Genomic DNA, 21576 nt, shown 5'->3' on the forward strand with positions numbered 1-21576 from the left:
GGGGTGGCGGAAGTCACTGAGCGTGTGACATCAGCGATGATGTGAGGGGCTGAAGTGATGTCACGTGTGATGCATGAGGAATTGTGAGGGACCATGATGGGGGCGGAAGTGACATCATCAATCAGTGTGGGGGTGGCAGCTGCATCAGCCGCATGCATGGCAGTAGGGGTGGCGGAAGTCACTGAGCGTGTGACATCAGCGATGATGTGAGGGGCTGAAGTGATGTCACGTGTGATGCATGAGGAATTGTGAGGGACCATGATGGGGGCGGAAGTGACATCATCAATCAGTGTGGGGGTGGCAGCTGCATCAGCCGCATGGCTAAAGACATCCAAGCAGTTCCAGAGGCTGGGGGGATCTTCTGGAATGTTTGAGGAGCGCTGGTTATGGAGGTGGGTAGATAAAAGTTTGTTGTACTTAGTTTTTGATGTTTGAGATGGAGTTTAAATACTGTTTGTTGAGAGTATGAATTCTCCTGAGGATGTAGTACAGAGTGGGTCCTTGTAATTCTGAGAGAGTGTAGCCCTCAGCTGAGGCAGGGCTGACTGTAGAGAGGTTAGGTGCTGGCGCATGCTGCAAGCGTGGTTATATGGTACCCTTTGCAAGTGTCCAGGCATCAAAAGCCCCCTTTGAAGTATCAGGATATTTATACTGGTATCAGTTTGCTTGTTCTCAACATGTACAGCTGGTTGTTGTATGTATGCCTTTCCTTTAAGGTATTTCACCTTAAGGACTCCGTGTTGTGTGTATACAATGTTGTGATTCTGGCAGTTAATCAGCTTTGTATCTGCAAACTACAGATCTACAAATCAGTTCGTCTGCTGTAATGTCTGCTTCGTGACTTATAAAGTGTTTTACTGTTTCAAATAAAGTTACCCACTGAATTAATCAACTCCTGATGCATGATTCATTGTTCAATCATTATCATTAACATAATTATCCTTCACATATAGTCTCTGCTGACCTCAATCTGGTTAGATATGCTAGCCAGAGCAAAACGTAATTAAACGATGACTTTTGAGTCACTATGGATTGCTTGTCACATCAGCCATTTTGGAGCTAATCTATACAGACTGCAGAGTTTTGAGTATGAGCTTTTGAGCCAGATAGTAACATGGGTAACATTGTTGGTAACATGGGAGAAACAGTACAAATGATCATATTGCAGCATGTGAAACTGAAGGAAAATCCCAGTGCAGTTTCTGAATGCAATTTGATCATCTCTGCATGGGAGTGTGCACGTAAAGGTTGGTTATAGGAGGATGAGATCAGCTGGTGTATATTCTCTGTCATTGGACAGTCACCCTAGTGTTAGAATTTATTAAGGTGAGTTTCTGAATGCAGTGGTCACAAGTTGCAATCTGCATGCCTGTTTCCTTTAATCAGGCAATTCTCAAGCTTTGTGCTACTTGCTCATTTAAACAATTGCAACATTGGTGCAAGCAAGCCCACAATGGGTGGTTGGCTGTGTGTAAAGTTGGGGCTGAGCAGTGAGGGCCGACAGCAAATGGTTCACCTGGCTTGCTGCTCTTAAAAGCAGCCTGCTCCTCTGAAAGGAAGCTGCACTGATCGGTTAGGAGTCACTTGGACCCAATCAGAGAGAGCCAAATTGTCCTTTGAGATAGGTACAGATCTTCTGATAATCAGGCTTTAAACTCCTTTTTTAATGTGAAATGGGTGAAACCTTTTCCTGTCCATGGTTACTCTGCCCGTTTTACAAATCCCACCTTTGAATGGCACTCACGCTCATAATTTCCTTCATAGATCAGCTTGGAGAAATGTACTAAAATTAACCTTTCAGAGGCTTAGTTATGGGTAGGTTTTCAAATGAGTGATTAACTATAGCAATGACCACAGTACAAGATTGGATTTAAAAATATATATTAAAAACATTCACATTTTTACATATATGTACTCACATCATGTAAGATTAAAGGATTTAGGAGCAAAGACATGCTGCCATCTGATGGATGTTTCTCACAGGCAGAATTGAGTGGCATCTAGACACTTTATATACAGATGTAATATCACCAGTCACCGCCAACAACTATTTCATTGGTTGCCACTCCAATCAGTTCTTTCCATTCAGTAGTCAAGGTTTGATTCCTATCTTAAAGTGAGTGCTGAATCACATCATGGTGATGTCAGGTCAGCCCAGTTGCTTTGGTTACTCAATGGTCCGTGGTCATTTTCCACAGATTCCCCCCATGCATAATCAGTGTTATCAATCTGGCCAAATGCTGTTTTGGCCAGGAACACTGCAACCCAGTCTTTCTGGGTCTACTTGTTTTCTAAAATAGTGAGGAGATATAAGAAGGTAGGAGCAGGAGCTGATACATATATGGAAATAGAGAGCCATGAAGACCATTCATTCAAAAGGAAACTGGTAGAGAAAATCTTTCAAAGTTTGTGAGAAGATTTGTAGCTCGGGTGCTCGTTGTTGTGGTTCTGTTCGCCGAGCTGGGAATTTGTATTGCAGACGTTTCGTCCCCTGTCTAGGTGACATCCTCAGTGCTTGGGAGCCTCCTGTGAAGCGCTTCTGTGATCTTTCCTCCGGCATTTGTAGTGGTTTGAATCTGCCGCTTCCGGTTGTCGATAAGCACATCGACCTGGACCCAATATACCGACCACTGCAACAGACAGCTGGAATTACAACTGGAAGCGGCAGATTCAAACCACTATAAATGCCAGAGGAAAGATCACTGAAGCGCTTCACAGGAGGCTCCTAAGCACTGAGGATGTCACCTAGACAGGGGACGAAACGTCTGCAACACAAATTCCCAGCTTGGCGAACAGAACCACAACAACAGAGAAAGTCTTTGATGGGTTTGAGATGACATTTCCTGAAGTTCTGAACCTGAAACATTAACCTTGATTTCTCTCCTTGGATGCTGCCAGACCTGTTGAGTTTCTCCAGTAATTTGGTTTTGCTTTAGTTTCTGATTTCCAGCATCCATAGTTCTTATGATTTTTTGAGTTGACATTTCTTGCTCTGGCGCTGGTTAATGTAGTACTATGGTTTGTTACCTTCCTATGTTATCTGAAATGAAATGACTTCAGTAGAAGATAACATTTGGTCATGTTTTCCACTCCATGTTACTATCATTTTAACACAATGTTCGTGGAGCTAAGAGACATACTTCACCTGATGGATGTTGTAAAATCTGACATGTTATGAAGTTCCTGTTTTTGTTAATGCCACACTGAATTGAACCACTTGCCACACATCCTGTTCCCAGAGTGAAGTCCATTTTGTTAGAAATGTAGAATAATCTTGGAAATGGAAGTCAGGCATATGAATGACTGACAATTTTTCACATGGACAGCCTTGCCATTTCCTTCGTTTGCTGCATTTTCTTCCCTTGAATTTGGTTGAACAACTCAGAAACTATCTAGAAAATCACTCTTAAGGCAATGATTTAAAAAGAAAACTTAGACTCTGCATCACCTCCCATTCAATCCATTTTTCTCACTACCCCTGCTAATTGGGATCTGGCTGCACTGTTGCTGGCAGCTTTCTGCATTCTATCCAAGTGACCATTCTGAACAGACGAGCCCAGATAGCTTGGCTTCTCCAGCCGTTATCATGGCTGTTTATTGACAGAGCTATGATAAGCAGTAATTTTTTGACTGAAACATAGAAAATAGGAGCTAGGAAAATAGTAGGCTATTCAGCCCTTCGAGCCTATACCAGTATTTCATATGATCATGGCTTCTGCCCTTGCCCTTTGATTCCTTTTGCCATGAAAAAATTATATCTAATTCATTTTTGGAAAACATTCAATGTTTTGGCTTCAACCACTTTCTGTGGCAGAGAATTCCACAGGCTCACCACTCACTGAAATTCCTCCTCAATTCAGTCCTAAATGACCTACTGTGTATTCTCAGACTGCAACCCCTGATTCTGGATTTCCCGGTCTTTGGGAACATCATTCCTGTCTTTACCCTGCCTATTTTTAAGGCTTTGCAAATGATCACAACCATTTCTTCATTTGGCATCATTGTGCCTCCTTTTTTGTAAGTGTTTTCATATTTGGTGGTTTGGGTGGGGAATCCGATCTGCCTTATTTTGAGAGACCGTGTTTAAAAATGACAGATGGTTGGGGATGGGGAACGCTACAATCTCATCACTTCTGGAGCGGCCTGTATCATGCCCCATGCCACCAAGAGTATTCTCAGTGGGCACTCAGCCTGGGTCAGAAGCCTTTGAACTGCTGATGCCATGATAACTGATCCTTTCCAGCTGATTTGTGAATTCAGACCAAGGGTGTATCAACTATCGCTCACCAGAGAACTTGCAGTCAGCCACGCCAGTGATTTGTTTATTTCTGATGAGGTTCTTCTGAGAAGAAGTTTGCTTTTACCGAGGTCTATTTCTGGAAATTTCTGGAAATGCTGTGGTGAGCTCCTTAAATTGACAGGAAGTGTTGCTCTTCTCACGGACAGGAAGGGTGTGTTGTGCCCTGTCCCACACAGAAGCTGTAACAGGTGTGGGACCTGTATTTCAGCACAACAGCGAGATGGAGCGGAGACTGCAGTGGGAGCTAGCTCAATAACAGATCCTCCACCAAAATGGCACTAGACTCCTTTGTGTTTTTTGGTAGTGACAGTCTGGCAGGCCTGCCAATGCACCCAGACTCTCAGTGTGCATCTTTATCTTACAGCATAGTGCTGGAGACAGTCCCAATGAGATTTTAATCTGAGTCCCCAATAACAGAACTCATCTATGACTTCGCCCTACAGTGAATTAGCACTGAAACTACCATTTCCCTGATTTCAATGTAGCCCACTTATACCCAGTGATTCACCAGGGGCAGGTCTCAACTCTCCACTTCTTTCTGAGATCCATGTAGTACCAATGTCCGCACTGATATCTGTGAGGGTTGGATCAAGTGATACTGCCTCTTCTTTCAGTTCTGTGCTTTTGATGTTCTGCCTCGGGCTGCTGTGTTTGGGCATGCAGCCATTATTGGCTGTCAGACAGCAAGTACTCTGAATGGGAGATTGGTGTGTGCGGGGATTTTGATAGGATGGAATGCAAGAAGCCCATGGATCATTCTGTCTATAACTTGCTCATCAGGACAGGCAGTAGTGTGAGGCTATGTATAATGTAGACTTGTGTAGGAAAATGTCAGTAATTATATCGCTATCTGCCTAATATAGTTAGTGAGAGAGGTGTGTGGTTAGTGAGAGTGAGTGAGGTAGATGATCTGGAAGTCAGTGAATGTCAGGGACTTCTAAAGATAAGAAAGCGGAACAGACTGCCTTTAGGAGCAGAGAGGCTGCACCACATACTGTTAACGTACATGGTCAGGTTCCTTATTGAGTTTAAGTAACCAGTTGCTCAGGCCCCACTTGATCCAATGCTTTAACTATTTGACAATGCAGCAAACAGTCATTCCAACAGGCCTGAGCAAGTCACCAGCTGCAACTTCCACACACAATTTATAATTTGTAGCTTAATTTGTACAAACTTACAGCTTAATTTATAGCCCCTTCTGTTTTCATAAGGCTGCAGGTTTTACAAGAGCTAGAAACTATTCTAACCACCGATCCTTGAGCACACAGCACCTTGCTTAGATTTTACTTAAGTGTCGATTTGAGTGTTTTTCCTCAGCAGCTTTCAGCATCTTTCTCTCTCTTTCTCTTTCTTTCTCTCTCTCTCTCTCATTCCCTCATTCACTCTCTGTGGACTCTCTCTCTCTCTCATTCCCTCATTCACTCTCTGTGGATGGAGCAAGTTGGGAGGTTGCAAGAGCAAGCAAGCAAGATCACATGACTGTTGCATTATTTCCTGTGAAGTATACTGTTTTATTAACATAGTCAGACTTAACCCCTTATACTACAAGAACCACAGGGAACTGGAACCAAACCAAGAGATTTGTCCATTTCCCATCTCCCATCAATCATCTTTGAAGATCTCATAAATGTAGCTACCCTTCAAATAAAAATTATTCTTCCATTTTGAAGTGCTGAAGGATTTGGACTGCTGTTTTCAGATGCCAGGGGCATGGCAAGCCCACATTAAAAAGTTCAAAATGAAATGTTGTAGATATTTGGTGTATTATTCATTGGCCAGTGTACAGGAGCACAGCATAATGCATAAGTTGTCCTTCCCAAGTGTGATTTGATAGAGGAGCTAACCATATTTATACTACTTCCTGAAGTAATCAGGGGCATAAAAGCTTCCTTACATATTATTTTCAAAATGGTTTGCCTCTCTTGTTCTCTTCCTGGGTCTGTCAGTATCTATTACAATTCATTAGCATGCAACCAAACAAGATATCTTAATTACTACCTCAATTACTACCTGCCCCAACCCTATGGTGTCCTTGATGCCTGATTCTAGCCCCTTCTTAGCACTTGCCATTCCTGGGACAATTCACCACTGATAAACTGGCACCCACACCACCTTTGAGAAGTTGCTGTGTATCTGGACTAGCATTGGCAATCCAGCATTGCCTCTCACTAGTAAAGTAATAGCACAGCAGCCACAAAGCCACACAACCAAGCTACATAGCTGACATGGTGACATTCCCTTATACATACAGCCGCATTATCTCATGCTAAATGATGTTGTCATTTAACTACCAGTCTAATAGTTTACATCGTGCCAAATACCTTCCTAAATCACAGCGAACCTCACCTCATGCCCACTGCTGACCTGCAACTTAATGTTCAGTTTAGACCATCATATACAGGCAAGCAATGACAATGAATGCAAACAAAATGAATAGAGGCTGCAATTTGCCCCCACAATGCCAACCAATTCTGATATGATGATCAATGACTATTTTACAGTCTGTGATGCTCTGCTGCATGCAGCTCCCATCTACTGGAACCGGGTGTCAATCATGTCCTGTTGGCTTGTAGCACAGGACACACTGTCACTGGTTCCTCCGCATCCAGCCCATCATCTTGCTGCCCACTCCAACTGTGTAGAGCACAGCTCACCAGAATGATGCAGCACACTCTATCGGGGTATCGGGGTTATACTGCAGGGCCCCTTCAGGCTGGTCCAAGCAGTGGAAGTATGTTTTTAGTCTGCACTCCACAACAGTCAGGTGCACTGGTGTCATGGGCTATGGACACAGTGGTAAGCCTTGTCCCCCAGTAACCAGCTTCAGAAAGCAGCTGTAGTTGAAATTACCAGCTATCTTTCCAAATCTTCCAGCCCTGGGCTGCAACACTGTTCTTGTCAATGGGAAACAAAATGAACCAGTGTAACCTCAGATGCCACAGGTTGCTGTGCTGATGCATTTGTAGATACATGACTGGGAGATCCTACACCGGTCTCATGGCACTCCCTGAAAGGAGCTAGTTACATAGACATTCAGAATGTCTGTCACCTTCTCAGCCCCCAGGGAGTGGGTGGCCTTCCACTCCTGTCACCTTCTGGTCCCGTTCTAGTATCCTGTACAGTTCCAGCTCAGTGTCCCAGGAAATGCTAAGCCTGTCTTGCCATTACACCTCACTCCATCCCCAACAATGGAGTCCAGAGTGAAAATCTCTGGTCTCCCTGTAAATCCCCCATGGATCCTGCAGCTGGGACCTCTCCCTGAGCTGGGAGCTCCTGGGCTTGTTGCTGTCCCTGGGCTCACCTTCACCATTATTCCTCATGCATCTGCCTTCACCTCAGGAAGGCAACCATGGCAATCAACATCTCACCAGCAGCCGGACGCACGACTCTTGCTGGCAATGACGGTAAGGTACATGAAACAGATCCTATACTCTAAGAGCAGTCAGTGATGGCATGCCCTGCAGGTGAGGGCTGCACAAACCTTCCACACAGTGAGACGGGCAGCACTGAATAACTAGGGCCATGTCCCTATAATGCGCTGAGCATCACCCTCAACATTTGCACCAACTTGGTGAAGGTGCTGCACTGGCTGAGTGACTATTGCAAGAGATCACAAAGGGAGTACCTGCTATACTGCAACCTGCTTTCTATTCTGAACCCTCATTAATCATAAAATTGTCATTGTCTTGAGTGGAGTGCATTCTGATACTTACTTTACAGCTCATGAAATGATGGTCTGCCTCCCATACAATGCTGTAAGCTTCACAAGTGATGTGTCACTTTTGGTCAGCATTTGCTTCTTTTTAATAATTTCTGTGAACTTCTGTGCCATCGAGAAGCCAATGTTCAATTTGCAAAGACAAAGGCCTGGCGCAAATCACCTTTGAACAGTATTGGAACATTTACACAGCCCCATCACCAACTGGATGGAGGACTAGCCCCACCCACTTTCCAACATGGTGGCTTATTTTGCGCAGTGTGTTTGCTGCACAGACTGCTGGTACCCACTGTATGTGTTAGATTGACATCTCTGTGCCATACAGCTCTGGGTCTCCTCCACTCCAAATCCACCCTCAGACAGATCCAACATGATGAGCAATCTGTGTGTCTGTGCAAAACAGCTCATCAGCTTGGCAGTACTGAGAGCTGCTTGTACAGGTGCCAACACATGAACAAGCATGGCAAGGAAGGGATACTGCCAGTCTGCAGGTAGATGCTAAGTGAGTAAATGCTTATAGAACAAGTGCAGAGTTATGAGGGGCAGCCTGGTCCTGTCTGTGAGCTGGGTGCCAGCCCCTCTGTATAAGGTGTGTCAGCAGCAACATTTCTGTGGTATTGTGGGTGTACCCTACAATGCAAGGCTGAGCAGCCTGAAAAGCATACAAGGTGGAGTGAGATGGTCTTGACATCAAGATGAGCCCCACTGCACTTGTCACCTGATTCTGCCTCACATCTTGCCTTAGCCCACGTTGCTCAGAGCCCTGTAAGATTCTGCCTGTTGATTCCTTTCTGTTACTCTTTGTCTGTTCTGGTGCTGCAGCTTTTCCTCCTTGGTTCACTCTGTTCATTTTCTTCCATTGATCTCTTTTCACTCCCCATCCTATTCAGTGGATAAGCTTCATGAGCTGCAAAGATTTATTCTGCTTCCTGTTGCAATGAGACAAGGGTAGAGAGGAGTTTGTGCAATCAAATCAGTCAGTTAACAATTTGCACCCACACCTGGATAGTGAAAAGTTAGCAGAATTTCTATTAGTTGAACAATTTATTAATTCCAGTGTTGGTGGAGTTATTGCCTACATCCAGAGTTTTCTTTTGCTTGTGTTTCTAGATTTCTGAGCTCATGTTCACTGCAACTCTGTTGATAGTGTTCAAACCCATGTTATATCATGCCCTGATGTGTGTAGAGGGAAAGCTTTCAAATCCATTGGGTCATGGTTGATTTAGATCCAGGTTCCAGGGGTGATGAAACTAGTCTTATCTATTTTCACACCCATTCTTTTATTAATTAAAAGAAAAGCTTTAAATGGAATAAGCCCTTCCCTTTCAACCAAGATCAGCTGCAAGCACAGACACCATAGCTGCTAAATATAGGGTTGTCACATTTGGTGCTTCTGTAAAATACACTTGTTTCTTAACATGGACTGAGCCACATGATTAAAACGGGAAATTATGTGAATCTACAGATGTACTCAATTACACTGGTACAATTGGGCATTACTTATGTGGATGTTGCAATTTGCATTGAAACAAACCATAGTGGCATTTTGTAGAATATTTTCCTTTCCAATTTTCTCTCAGCAGCTGTGTGCACGTCCGTTCTTCTTGTGTGTTCCTGGAAGGCTAATGTTGTCAGGCAATGAAGAGGAGATAAACCAAGTCTGATACCATTCTCAGCTGGTGTTCACATACATGGGCTTCTCAGCAGCAGTCAGAAGATGGTGACTAGAAAAGAAATTAAAGCAAATACTGCAGCTGCTGGGAATCTGAAACAAACGCAGAGAATGCTGGAGAAACCCAGCAGGTCTGGCAGCATCTGCAGAGAGAGAAATAGAGTTCATGGTTCGTGTTTGGTATGACTCTCCTTCAGCATAGTAGAAGACTATTCAGTTCCTTGTGTCTGTACTGGCATTTAAGAAACACTATTCAATAACAGCCACGTCCCTTCTTCTCCTCCATAACCCTGAACACTTCACTGGTCTAATTTTATATTCAACTCCATTTCAAAAGTTACCAGAGAATCTCCATCCATGCTTCCCTTTCCTGGAAGAAAAAAAAACTTTCAATAAAACCAATTTAATTACCTCATATCTTCTATAAATATGGTGTCCCTCTGTAAGATGCATTTTTTTGGTGTAGATCAATCTACGCATTCACAAATGTGAAACCTCAAGAGTAATTGGGAAGTGCCACGGACCCTGTGATGTTTAGTCCCACCATTGCTATTTTAGGAGACAGCAGTTCTTGAGCCTGTTAAATGCAGCCGCAGACCAGTTTTATTCATGACGCAGAGGAAGAGGCCTTGGAAAGATAACTTTAAAATTAGTTTAAGTGGCAGACCATGCGGAACAGGCTACTGCTATCCTAGCTTCCTTCCCCTTTCTACTATTTCACAAGCAGCCCAGAACCTGTCCTTCTACAGACTGCTGGCCTGCTATTGCTCTGGCTTGAATACTAAAAGCTGTAAGTTTGTGGAAGCTGTGCACATGTTCTTTTTAGACAATGCCTGTGCTGACATCAACCACTGTCAGGCTAAAGAAGCCACTTGGATGTTCCACACATCCACAGCCCTCTTGCCCTGTGGACAATAGCATAGAAGATCCTGAAGTGCCGTCTGCTGGCAGACTAAATTTCAGCTAGAAAGTAGCAATACATCTTTAAACAGGCAGGTTTTTATACAGGCTGCACTGCTCTCAGTAGGTCCTCATATATTGAGGCCAGTTTGCAGAAAGACCTGCAGAGAGGAACTACTTACATTGACTTAGAGTCCTGAAACGGTGTTGCATGTATGGCATAATGCGAAAACTCTCCAAAGTTACTTATTGTGTGAAAACCTGACAACTAAGCAACTCCATTATCAGCAACCAACATTTCTACATGCAACATGGAGATAAAGTCAGCTGCCCATATATAAACAGCAACAGGCTCTCACAGTAATCAATCTTAACACCAGCCTGTATTATTTTGTACCAGGGAGCTCCCACACAGAGTGTTCGGCATCATTGCATATGCCAATGAGTTGGCCTTGACATGCCAAGCTAACGACATTCCTGATGAAAAGCTCGAAACGTCGACTCTCATGATCTTCAGATGCTGCCTGACCAGCTGTGCTTTTCCAGCACTACACTTTTTGACTCATACAACCAACGCACTCGGTACTGCTTCCCTTGGGCAGGATTACCAATAGCACAATGCTGCCTAAAATGTCCCAGCAAAAGTGATTGACAGCAACCTCCATGAAGCCATGAGGCTTGCTTCTTGGATTTTGAGATTGATGTAATTCATGGTAACCATCTGTGCTGGAGCATGCTAAAACCCCAGACCATAGGGTCCCTTTAGTGTGGAAGCAGGCCTTTGAGCCTACACCTACCATCTGAAGAGCTAGACCCACCCCATCCCTATATCCCTGCATTTCCCATTGCCAATCCACCTAACCTCTACACCTTTGGACTGTGGGAAGAAACCAGAGCACGCAGAGGAAAGTCGTGCAGACAGTGGGAGAATGTGCAAACTCAGCACAGTCACCTGAGGGTGGGATTGAACCTAGGTCTCTGGTGCTGTGAGGCAGCAGCGCTAACCACTGAGCCAATGTGCTGTGATCATCACAGGAAGAACACCACTGGCTCATCCCAGCGAAGCACTCACATTGACATTGAATCTCAAAAAAAACCAAGCACTAATCCTGAAATACTGGAAAACACTCCATATCCAACAAACTAATGACAGTGCCACCTTGCGATGATACAACTCCTGGTTGACTGCAATCATCAACTGTAACTGGTAGGTGACACCAGTGAAGAATCAGAGAATCCCAACAGTGTGGAAACAGGCCCTTTGGCCCAACAAATCCACACCAACCCTCTGAAGGGTAACCCACCCAGGCCCATTTCCCAACCCTATCATCCTATATTTACCCCTGGTGAAGTTCCAGGTTTCGACATTCCATAGAAAATCTCAACAACCCTCAGGTTGTTGATAATGGGCCGGGGAAGATGTGGCTGATTACTCCACATGAGAAACAGCATAAACTGTGACAGTGACTGTTCAAGTCAACCCAAACCCACGACTGAAATCCTGCTTTGAAAGATCCGTTCTCAACCATTCACCTTGTGTCAGCCAAAACCGTAGAAGGGATTGTTAACCTTGACATTGAGCTATAACTGTTTCTCTCGCCCTAAAACAAACCTGGGGCTGTATTGTTTTTTCACGTTGCAGGTGAGTTGGGTTTTTTCTTGTTACAGAAACCTGATCAAACTGGTGGGGCTAGGAATGGAGAGCAATTCCCACGACTAAATGCAGCAGCACTGAGGCCTCTGGTTGTTTGAGAGGAGAGTCGAGATGGCGTAGGGGGGCCAGAGGAGTTGCGCCGATGGGAGTAAGGGGGTTGGGGAGCTGCTTCTCCAGCAGGAGACAACCACTTTAGACAGCAGGGCTACCTTTATGTTCAGTATCGGCTCTGTCTTCTGAAGGGTACAGAATGATACAGTCTGGTGTGAGAAGCAGACTGAGTTCCCTCTGACCCTGTGATGTCCCGTCAGTCATCATTCTGATGTGTTGCCTGGCACCAGCAGAGTGGACATGAGATGATGCAGAGGTCCAGAGCAGCCAAGGGCACAGAGATTGACAGTCTTCTTCAGTACTGGTTCTCAGTCTGGATCTCCTGTCGCTACTGTGCTTAGGGTTCTGTCTCTTCCTCCTACTTCTCTTCATGGTCATTGCCATTTTTCTCAGGCCTTCTGGTCCTCATTCTCCAGTTGCCTCAATTTCTGAGAGAGGAGCACCCATTTTTGGCTGTGCCCTCAATGGTGTTTGAGAGGATTTCAAAAACCTATGACCATTAATGCTAATGTCCACATTGCCAGCCAATAAGGTTTAAGGTTGAGAGTATGGTGCTGGAAAAGCACAGCAGGTCAGGTAGTATCCGAGGTGCAGGAGAATCAACGTTTTGGGCAAAAGCCCTTCATCAGGAATGAGGCTGTGAGCTGAGGAGGTGGTGAGATAAATGGGAGGCGGGTGGGGCTGGGGGGAAGATAGCTGATAGTGTGATAGGTGGATTGAGGTGGGGGTAATAGTGATAGGTCAGAGAGGAGGGTGGACCGGACAGGTGGGAAGGAAGATGGACAGGTCATGAGGGCTAAGTTGGAAGTTTGGAACTTTGTGTGGAGCTGCAGGAGATGGTGAATATACTAAACGAGTACTTTGTATTTGTGTTTACTGTGGGGAAGGACATGGGAGACATAAAATGTGGGGAAATAGATGGTCACATCTTGAAAAATGTCCATATTAAAGAGGAGGAAGTGCTGCATATCTTGAAACCCATAAAGGTGGATAAATCCCCAGGACCTGATCAGGTGTACCTAGAACTCTGTCGGAAGCTAGGGAAGTGATTGCTGGGCATCTTGCTGAGATATATGTATCATCAATAGTCACAGGTGATGTGCCTGAAGACTGGAGGTTGGCAAACGTGGTGCCACTGTTTAAGAAGGGTGGTAAAGACAAGCCAGGGAACCATAGACCAGTGAGTCTGATGTCGGTGGTGGGCTAGATGTTGGAGGGAATCCTGGGGGACTGAATGTATACATTTTGGAAAGGCAAGGACTGATTATGGATAGTCAACATGGTTTTATGCATGGGAAATCATGTCTCATGAACTTGATTAAGTTTTTGGAAAAGTAACAAAGAGGACTGATGAGGGCAGAGCGGTGGACATAATCTATATGGCCTGTCCTCGGATGCTGCATGAATTGCTGTGCTCTTCCAGCACCACTGATCCAGAATCTGGTTTCCAGCATCTGCAGTCATTGTTTTTACCTCATAATCTATATGGACTTCAGTAAGGCGTTCGACAAGGTTCCCCATGGGAGACTGGTTAGCAAGGTTAGATCTCATTCAATAAAGGGAGAATTGACCAATTGGATACAGAACTGGCTCGAAGGTAGAAGACAGAGGGTGGTGGTGGAGGGTTGTTTATCAGACTGGAGGCCCGAGACCAATGGAGTTCCATAAGGATTGGTGCTGGGTATACTATTTTCTGTCATTTATGTAAATGATTTAGATATGAACATGGGATGTATAGTTAGTAAGTTTGCAGATGACACCAAAATTGGAGGTGTTGTGGACAGCAAAGAAGGTTACCTCAGATTACAATGGGATCTTGATCAGATGGGCCAATAGGCTGAGGAGTGGCAAATGGAGTTTAATTTGGATAAATGCAAGGTGCTGCAATTTGGGAAAGCAAATCTTAGCAGGACTTATACACTTAATGGTAAGGTCCTAGGGAGTGTTGCTGAACAAAGAGACTTTGGAGTGCAGGTTCATAGCTCCTTGAAAGTAGAGTCACAGTGAAGAAGGCAATTGGTATGCTTTCCTTTATTGGTCAAAGCATTGAGTACAGGAGTCGGGAAGTCATGTTGCGGCTGTACAGGACATTGGTTATGCCACTGTTGGAATATTGCGTGCAATTGTGGTCTCCTTCCTAACGGAAGCATATGGTGAAACTTGAAAGGGTTCAGAAAAGATTTATAAGGATGTTGCCAGGGTTGGAAGATTTGAGCGATAGAGAGAGGCTGAATAGGCTAGGGCTGTTTTCCCTGGAGCGTCTAAGGCTGAGCGGTGACCTTATAGGGGTTTGTAAAATCGTGAGGGGCATGAACAGGAAAAATAGACAAAGTCTTTTCCCTGGGGTGGGGGGAGTCCAGAACTAGAGGGCATAGGTTTAGGGTGAGAGAGGAAAGATATAAAAGGGACCTAAGGGACAACGTTTTTACACAGAGGGTGGTGCAAGTATGGAATAAGCTGCCAGAGGTGGAGGCTAGTACAATTGCAATATTTAAAAGACATCTGGATAGGTATATTAATAGGAAGGTTTTAAAGGGATATGGGCCAAGTGCTGACAAATGGGACTAGATTCGGTTGGGATATCTGGTCGGCATAGCCGAGTTGGACCCAAGGGTCTGTTTCTGTGCTGTACGTCTCTATGACTCTATAACTGGGATAAGGTGGGGTGGGGAGAAATGAGGAAAGTGAAATCCACATTGATGCTGAGGGGTTGGAGGGTCCTAAGGCAGAAGATGAGGTGTTCTTCCTTCAGGCATTGAGCAGTTAGGAGTGGTGATGGAGGAGGCCCAGGACCTGCATGCCCTTGGCGGAATGGGAGGAAGAGTTGAAGTGTTCAGCCAACGGTGGGGTTGGTTGGTTGGTGCTCCAACCCTACTGCTTCAATGTGGATTTCAACAGTTTCCTTATTTCCCCTCCCCCACCTTATCCCAATTCCAACCTTTCACCCGGTACCGCCCTCATGACCTGTCCTACCTGTCCATCTTCCTTCCCACTTATTCGCTCCACCCTCTGTTCTGACCTATCGCCATTTTCCCCACCTCCATCCACCTATCGCATTCTCAGCTACCTTCCCCCCAGCCCCACACCCCCTCCCATTTATCATTCCACCTCCTCGGCTCATAGCCTCATTCCTGCCCGAAATGACGATTTTCCTGCTCCTCAGATGCTGCCTGACCTGTTGTGTTTTTCCAGCACCAGACTCTCGACTCTAATCTCCAGTATCTGCAGTCCTCACTTTCGCCCAGTAAGGTTTAGGACCTTGTAGAGTGGTAGAGTGCAAAATGTGCAAAGTTCACAATTCGGACTCCTCCCCCGACTTGCAATACATCTGGAAACCACGTTTACTAGCCTTCTAAAACCCTTCCCCTGACTCCTGCATGACATGCTCTCACCCCCATTCAGCTGGTCTGACACCAGCCAGCTGTTGATCTCTGGCCTCATCTTTAAAAATGGGGCTACATACTCGAATAATTTCTGACTGAATTTCTCAGATTTACTTGTTAAAACAATTCAAAGCTGTTCGTTAAATCTGGGGAGGGCCACATGTGAACATTGTGTGTCATCAGCAGCCCACTTATAAATGCTTAGATGCAGAGAGGAACTTGTATTCACCTGTGTTTGAGTAGTAGGAAATCATCCAAGTAGGAAATCTTTGATATGGCTTAATGACTAGGTTTGAATAATCATTTTCACGTGGATTTACATAAGATCTTTCTTGTTCAAGTGTCTTAATTAACATCTCTATAATGTGGAGGACTGGCTTCATCAACTACAGGAAACAATAAGCAGGACATTTCCTCTGGTTATGAAGCTCTTTTGTTTATTGAAATAAAACCCTGCCACATAAGCTTGTTAAGCCTGAGCTTATTGGGGTCAGTAGGCCATGCCTGCTACTTGTTTTTCAGAAATGGCAAGTCAACTGCTTTCAGGTTTAACACCCTACCATTGGGTTGGTACAGATAAGCCATGCCATTGGGATTTGACAGGATCAGGTACAAAGAAATCCTGGAGAAATACAAGAAATGTTTGAAAAATGTATCTTGGAAATATGTAGTGTCTGAAGTCAGGAAAATAAAGAGGTTGAACTGTTTGACAAAATTGGTAATAGGCAAACCACTCATCAAAAAAAAGAGTAAGGCCAACAACAGGTTAAACTTGCAAATAAATATAGTGACTTTGATGACCTAACAGTTAATGGCCTGAAAAGTTCTGCATATCTCGTTTTAAAAACTGGGCCAAAGCGACACAAGATATAATCCCTGTGTCTGAATGAATGAAGTAGATTACTTTGTACAAACTTACTTTCTATGTATTTTTTACTGCAAAGATGTTAACAATGCACATAAACCATCCACAATTATGTATTTCAAATTTACCATAGCCAAGTTTATTAAATGGTAAGCTTTTTCTCACTTTCACAGCTGTTTTGCTGAGCATTTCCAGTATTTTCTATTTTTAGTTTTTATATCCTTTCCTAATCTTACTTATGGGATTAAAGGAACAGGATGATGTCATTAGGCCCTTAAACCTGACGACGATTCTGTGAGATTGTGGATGATATGGATTGCAACTCCAGTTACATGGATCAATTCCAAAACCATCACTAGCGCTGCCTAACAGTCTGTCAGTATCCATTTTGAAGAGGTACTGTTATCTAACTTAAAGTAGACAAACGGGAGGTTGGAAGAACACAGCAAGCCAGGCAGCATCAGGAAGTGGACAAATCAACATTTCAGGTATAGCCCTTTTTCAAGATTTGAGGTGGGGCAATGGGAAGTTGCAAATAAAGTTGGGAGAGGATGAGTTATGGGTTGGGGTGGAATGATTAGGTGATGATAGGTGAATGCAGGTAGATATGACCTTGTTGGGATGAATGAATCTGGTTTGTAGCTGGAGGGAAGGGTCGATTGGTGGAATGGAAGGAGGCAGGATTGGAAAGGAAGTCAGGGATGGGTGGGAAGGTTATTTGAAGTTAGAGAACTTAATGTTGAGTCCTCCAGGCTGTAGGTTGCCTAGCCTGACCTCCCGGTCACTGCCCACTTCAATTCCCCTTCCCACTCCCTGTCCGACATGTCTATCCTTGACCTCCTCCATTGCCAAAGTGAATCAGACCAAAAACTGGAGGAACACCTTATATTCCACCTAGGCAGCTACCAACCCAGCATTGAGTTCTCCAATTTCAAATAACCTTCCCAACCATCCCCCAACTCCCTTTCTAGCCCCACCTCTTGCCTTCCATCCCTCCTCTCCCTTCCATCCCTCTAACTGACCTTTCCTTCCAGCTACCACTGGATTCATCCCTCCCATTGACCAACCAGATCATACCTACCACCTGTATTCACCTATCACCACCTCATCAGTCCGCTCTTCTCTCTACCCAAAACCTGTCCACCGTCGCCTCCTCCCTCTTTATTTGCAGCTCCCTCTACCCCCAACCCCAGTCCTGAAGAAGGATTATTCCCGAAATGTTGACTTCTCCACCTCCTGATGCTGCCTGGCTTACTGTGTTCTTCCAGCCTCCTGCCTGTCTACTTTGGATTCCAGCATCTGCAGTTTTCTTGTATCTGACTTAAAGTACGGTTTCTACTCAAAGGCATTTTCTATTTTATTTCAAGTTATCTTTGAACTAATTACATGCCACATTTGTGGATTAAATGTTTGCGTCTTCTGTCAGAAAATAATCAAATTTTTGCTCAACTTGCTAACTTCACTTAAGGCTTCCCGAATGTAACTCACCAACTTTCCCACACTGTCTGTCAATTCCATTTCCCCTAATTCCCCAAATAGTTTGATGGTTAGCCTTGATAAAGACCAGAACAAATGTCCACATTATTTCATGAATTAGCAACCAAGAAACCTAGGTGCCAAAAATACAAAGTAAATAGCCAGGATGCAAAATCAATGAAAAAGGCTATTACCATATATAAGGTATGAAAATATACAAAGTTTACATGGGAATAAAGGAGGTGGAAGGGTCTCAGTGGGATGAGGATGGGGGCTGCAATGGAAGAATTCTGTCTCAAGTGATCAGCACTTGGAATAGACATTTCAAATTGAGGAGAAAGCTATGCAGTTGCCAAAGAGCTCTGTGGATTGCACCGTGGAAATATCTTGTTGGATGAATCAGCTAAAATTGATCGAAATCTTTTCTAGATTGCAGTTATTTTATGGTCATGTCTGAAACCAGCAGTAAGTTTGCATGTTCTAATAAAAAGTGAAACCATTAAAGGCAGAGAGTGTTATGAAATCGTCACTGCTTTTGAAAGGCTTATTGCACAGCACATAAAGGTAGCCTACATCACAGGCAAACATATGAACCTAGTGGTACAAAACATTTTTTCCTATTCAAAATACACACCAATACATTTGTTTCTTAAACAAACATCATACTACAGCATTGAAGCACAGATGTAAATGGGTCAATAACTCTATAGGCCTTACCTTTGGTTTCAATTTGATTTCTTTTATTTTTGAATTTGGCGAATCTTTTTATAATAAGTAATAAATTTGTTCATATTGTGTTTAATGTTTGAGATCAATTGGTTATAAATGGTTCACCGCAGTATTGTTGGATGGGCAGAGTGGAGGACAAGGACTCCTCTCCTGAATGAGTTAGAGAGTCTTGGGGCTCTTCAATAAGATGTACTGGCAGCTGACTGAAGATTTGACCTAAGCACATTCTGATCACATTTAAATGTTTGTTGAGCTTTGGGAAGAGAATACTTCCTTTCAACAAAGTTCGTTTAGTACAAAAACAAGTGGCCACCCATCTTTTAGATATACCACTGTGCTGAGTGCAAGTCTAAAAACTTGTATCTCATTCTTTGAAAGTGTTTAGAAGAGACATAAAACAGCAGCCTGTTTTCACTTCTTTTATTAAAGTGATCGCATTAACAAAAATGTATTCTGTTAAAACTTAAAGTTCACTAAGAAAATATCCATCATCGGGCTTAGTAGGGAAGTTAAGGAAATGGAGAATAGTAGTCAGCCTGAGGACTGGGAATGCTTTAGAAAACTAGCACTAAAGGGCATTTCAAATGGTTGAGTATAAGGGAGAAATGCAGAATTAGAGTTAAGTTTATATTTTGGAATATAAATGCAACGATGTGACTGATTAACTATAGCGTAAGGAAATGTGATAGTGTTCACTTTGACAGTAAGAATAGCAAATTAATCTTGTGAATGCTGATGGTCAGACAGACGAGGGTGTATTGATTCAGGGAATGTAGAAAGTCAAAGTGCAGGTATAGCAAGCAGTGAGGAAAATGAATAACATGTTGGTTCTTCTTGCAAGTGGGCTGGAGTACAATGATAAGGATCTCTTGCCAAACCGGATATGAGCTTAATGAGATCACACTGAAAAGTGCTTCCATTGGCTGGAGAATTTTGAAGATGAGAGCACAGTGTTAAAATAGGGACCATTCATTTATGATTGGGATGAGGAGAAATTTCCTCATTCAGATTGTTGTCAATCTCATTGAATACATTCAAGGCTGACACGGATTGGTACTTAGTCTTTTAGGGAATCACAGCATATTGGGAATAGGCAGGAAGATGGAATTGAGACAGAAGATCAGTTAGGATTGTATTGAATAGCACAGTGTGTTAAAGGGACTGAATAGTCGACTCCCTCTACTCCTAATCCTGCTCCTCCTACAGCAATAGCCAGCTACTGATTAGTGTCTGCGCATGGGCACAAGTCAGTTTTTGCCAGCCCCATGCCCAGTGATTGACAGTCTCTAAGTCAGATCTAAGTTCTTTGCGTTATCTGTTTGACAGGAGGATCTGGTTGAGCTCTCACTGTTTAATTCCTCCTCCCCCTCAATTATCCCATTAAAACTATGAAAGGAGATTGAACCAAGCCTCTCAGAAAACCTTATGTACAAATTACTGCTTGCTATTGCCTACTGGAAGGGAAACGCTACCATAATACTATTTGTATGTCATGATGAACAATTGTCCTTTGGATCTTGCAAGACTAAGACATTCAGTGCCTTTATGTAGGGTGAGATTTGCAGTTATTCTAATCCTCTAAATTCGCTGTCTTTTAAATAGTCTCCAGTGCCTTCCTAGTAAATCAATTTATATGAACTAAATGTAAGATTTGATTAAGTAATCTTCCTTTCTATGTAAGAACATTTAGAATTTTATGTGATTTTCTGTAGTTCATCCAAAATTTTCAACCTTTATTGCTCCATTTTTGAGGTCTGGAAGAGGCTAGACACACTAATGAACTGCAATAATAAGCAGATCACACTGTTCTTTAAACTTAAACCTCTGGGCACTATTTTGGTGGGAGACACAAGAGAAAATGATTCCTGCTGTGAATGTGGAAAGTCACTTCTTGTTATCTGTATTTCGGTCAAAGTGGTTAATTACTGTATTTAAGGCAATTCAGGTCTTCAGAACTGTATGCCTTGCTATTCCAATGCTTTTTGGTTGCTGTGAACTGTTTCTTGGAAGCACTGCTGAATGCTAAGCACATTAGCATTCAGCAGTGAATGTTTTGAATGTAATGAGATATAGAGGTCAGGCAACTGCAATCTGTTTCTGAAGGCGAGAGGTGTAGCTTTGAATTGTCTTGAGAACTCTTTGATAAAGCTGCCTGGAATTAAAACAGTGCTCCATTCTTGTGAATTTTGCTCTGCGTCTTTGTTAAGCTATGATTCGGAGATGCCGGTGTTGGACTGGGGTGTATAAAGTTAAAAATCACACAACACCAGGTTATAGTCCAACAGGTTTAATTGAAGCACACTAGCTTTCGGAGCGACGCTCCTTCATCAGGTGACTGTGGAGGGCTCGATCGTAACACAGAATTTATAGTAAAAATTTGCACTGTGATGTAACTGAAATTATACATTGAAGAATTGATTGTCTGTTAAGCCTTTCATCTGTTAGAATACAGTGATAGTTTCCCTTCTTTCATGTGTAAATCACAAAACCCATTTTTTTAAATTTGCATTTTCGTGTTAGCTGTTAACAATAGTGATAGCTAGACAATATGTTGAAGGTGTTAGCCCCCTGTGTTCTCTGTCTACGACCTGATGTTTAGATTGATTCCAATCTAAAAAATGAGATAACAGAGTTTTACATAAATTCATGCAGTTTTTGAGCTCAGAGTTCTACATGAATGTAGATAGTTTTTGAGCAAAGTGCAATGTAACTCTGCAAGTACAAATTCACCCCACAAAATATATGTGTGCATGTGGGTCTTTGTCTGT

General features: G+C 43.4%; 1 protein-coding gene across 3 annotated transcripts in view; it reads left to right on the top strand.

Moving 5' to 3' along the window:
* The window catches only part of LOC122554454 (cytosolic phospholipase A2-like), a 134492-nt gene that overhangs the window by 18918 nt on the left and 93998 nt on the right, over positions 1–21576 (top strand). The window contains exon 1 of one of the 3 annotated variants that reach the window (XM_043699513.1): positions 20264–20360. The exons of the other annotated variants lie outside the window; for them this stretch is intronic. Within the exon in view, the coding sequence (XP_043555448.1) occupies positions 20301–20360 (60 nt within the window). The 5' untranslated portion in view covers positions 20264–20300. Of the gene's footprint in view, positions 1–20263; positions 20361–21576 lie in introns of those variants that run through there. 3 annotated transcript variants of the gene reach the window in all.

The sequence above is a fragment of the Chiloscyllium plagiosum genome, chromosome 11 (genome assembly GCF_004010195.1).
Source record: "Chiloscyllium plagiosum isolate BGI_BamShark_2017 chromosome 11, ASM401019v2, whole genome shotgun sequence".
NCBI classification, from domain to species: Eukaryota; Metazoa; Chordata; class Chondrichthyes; order Orectolobiformes; family Hemiscylliidae; genus Chiloscyllium; species Chiloscyllium plagiosum.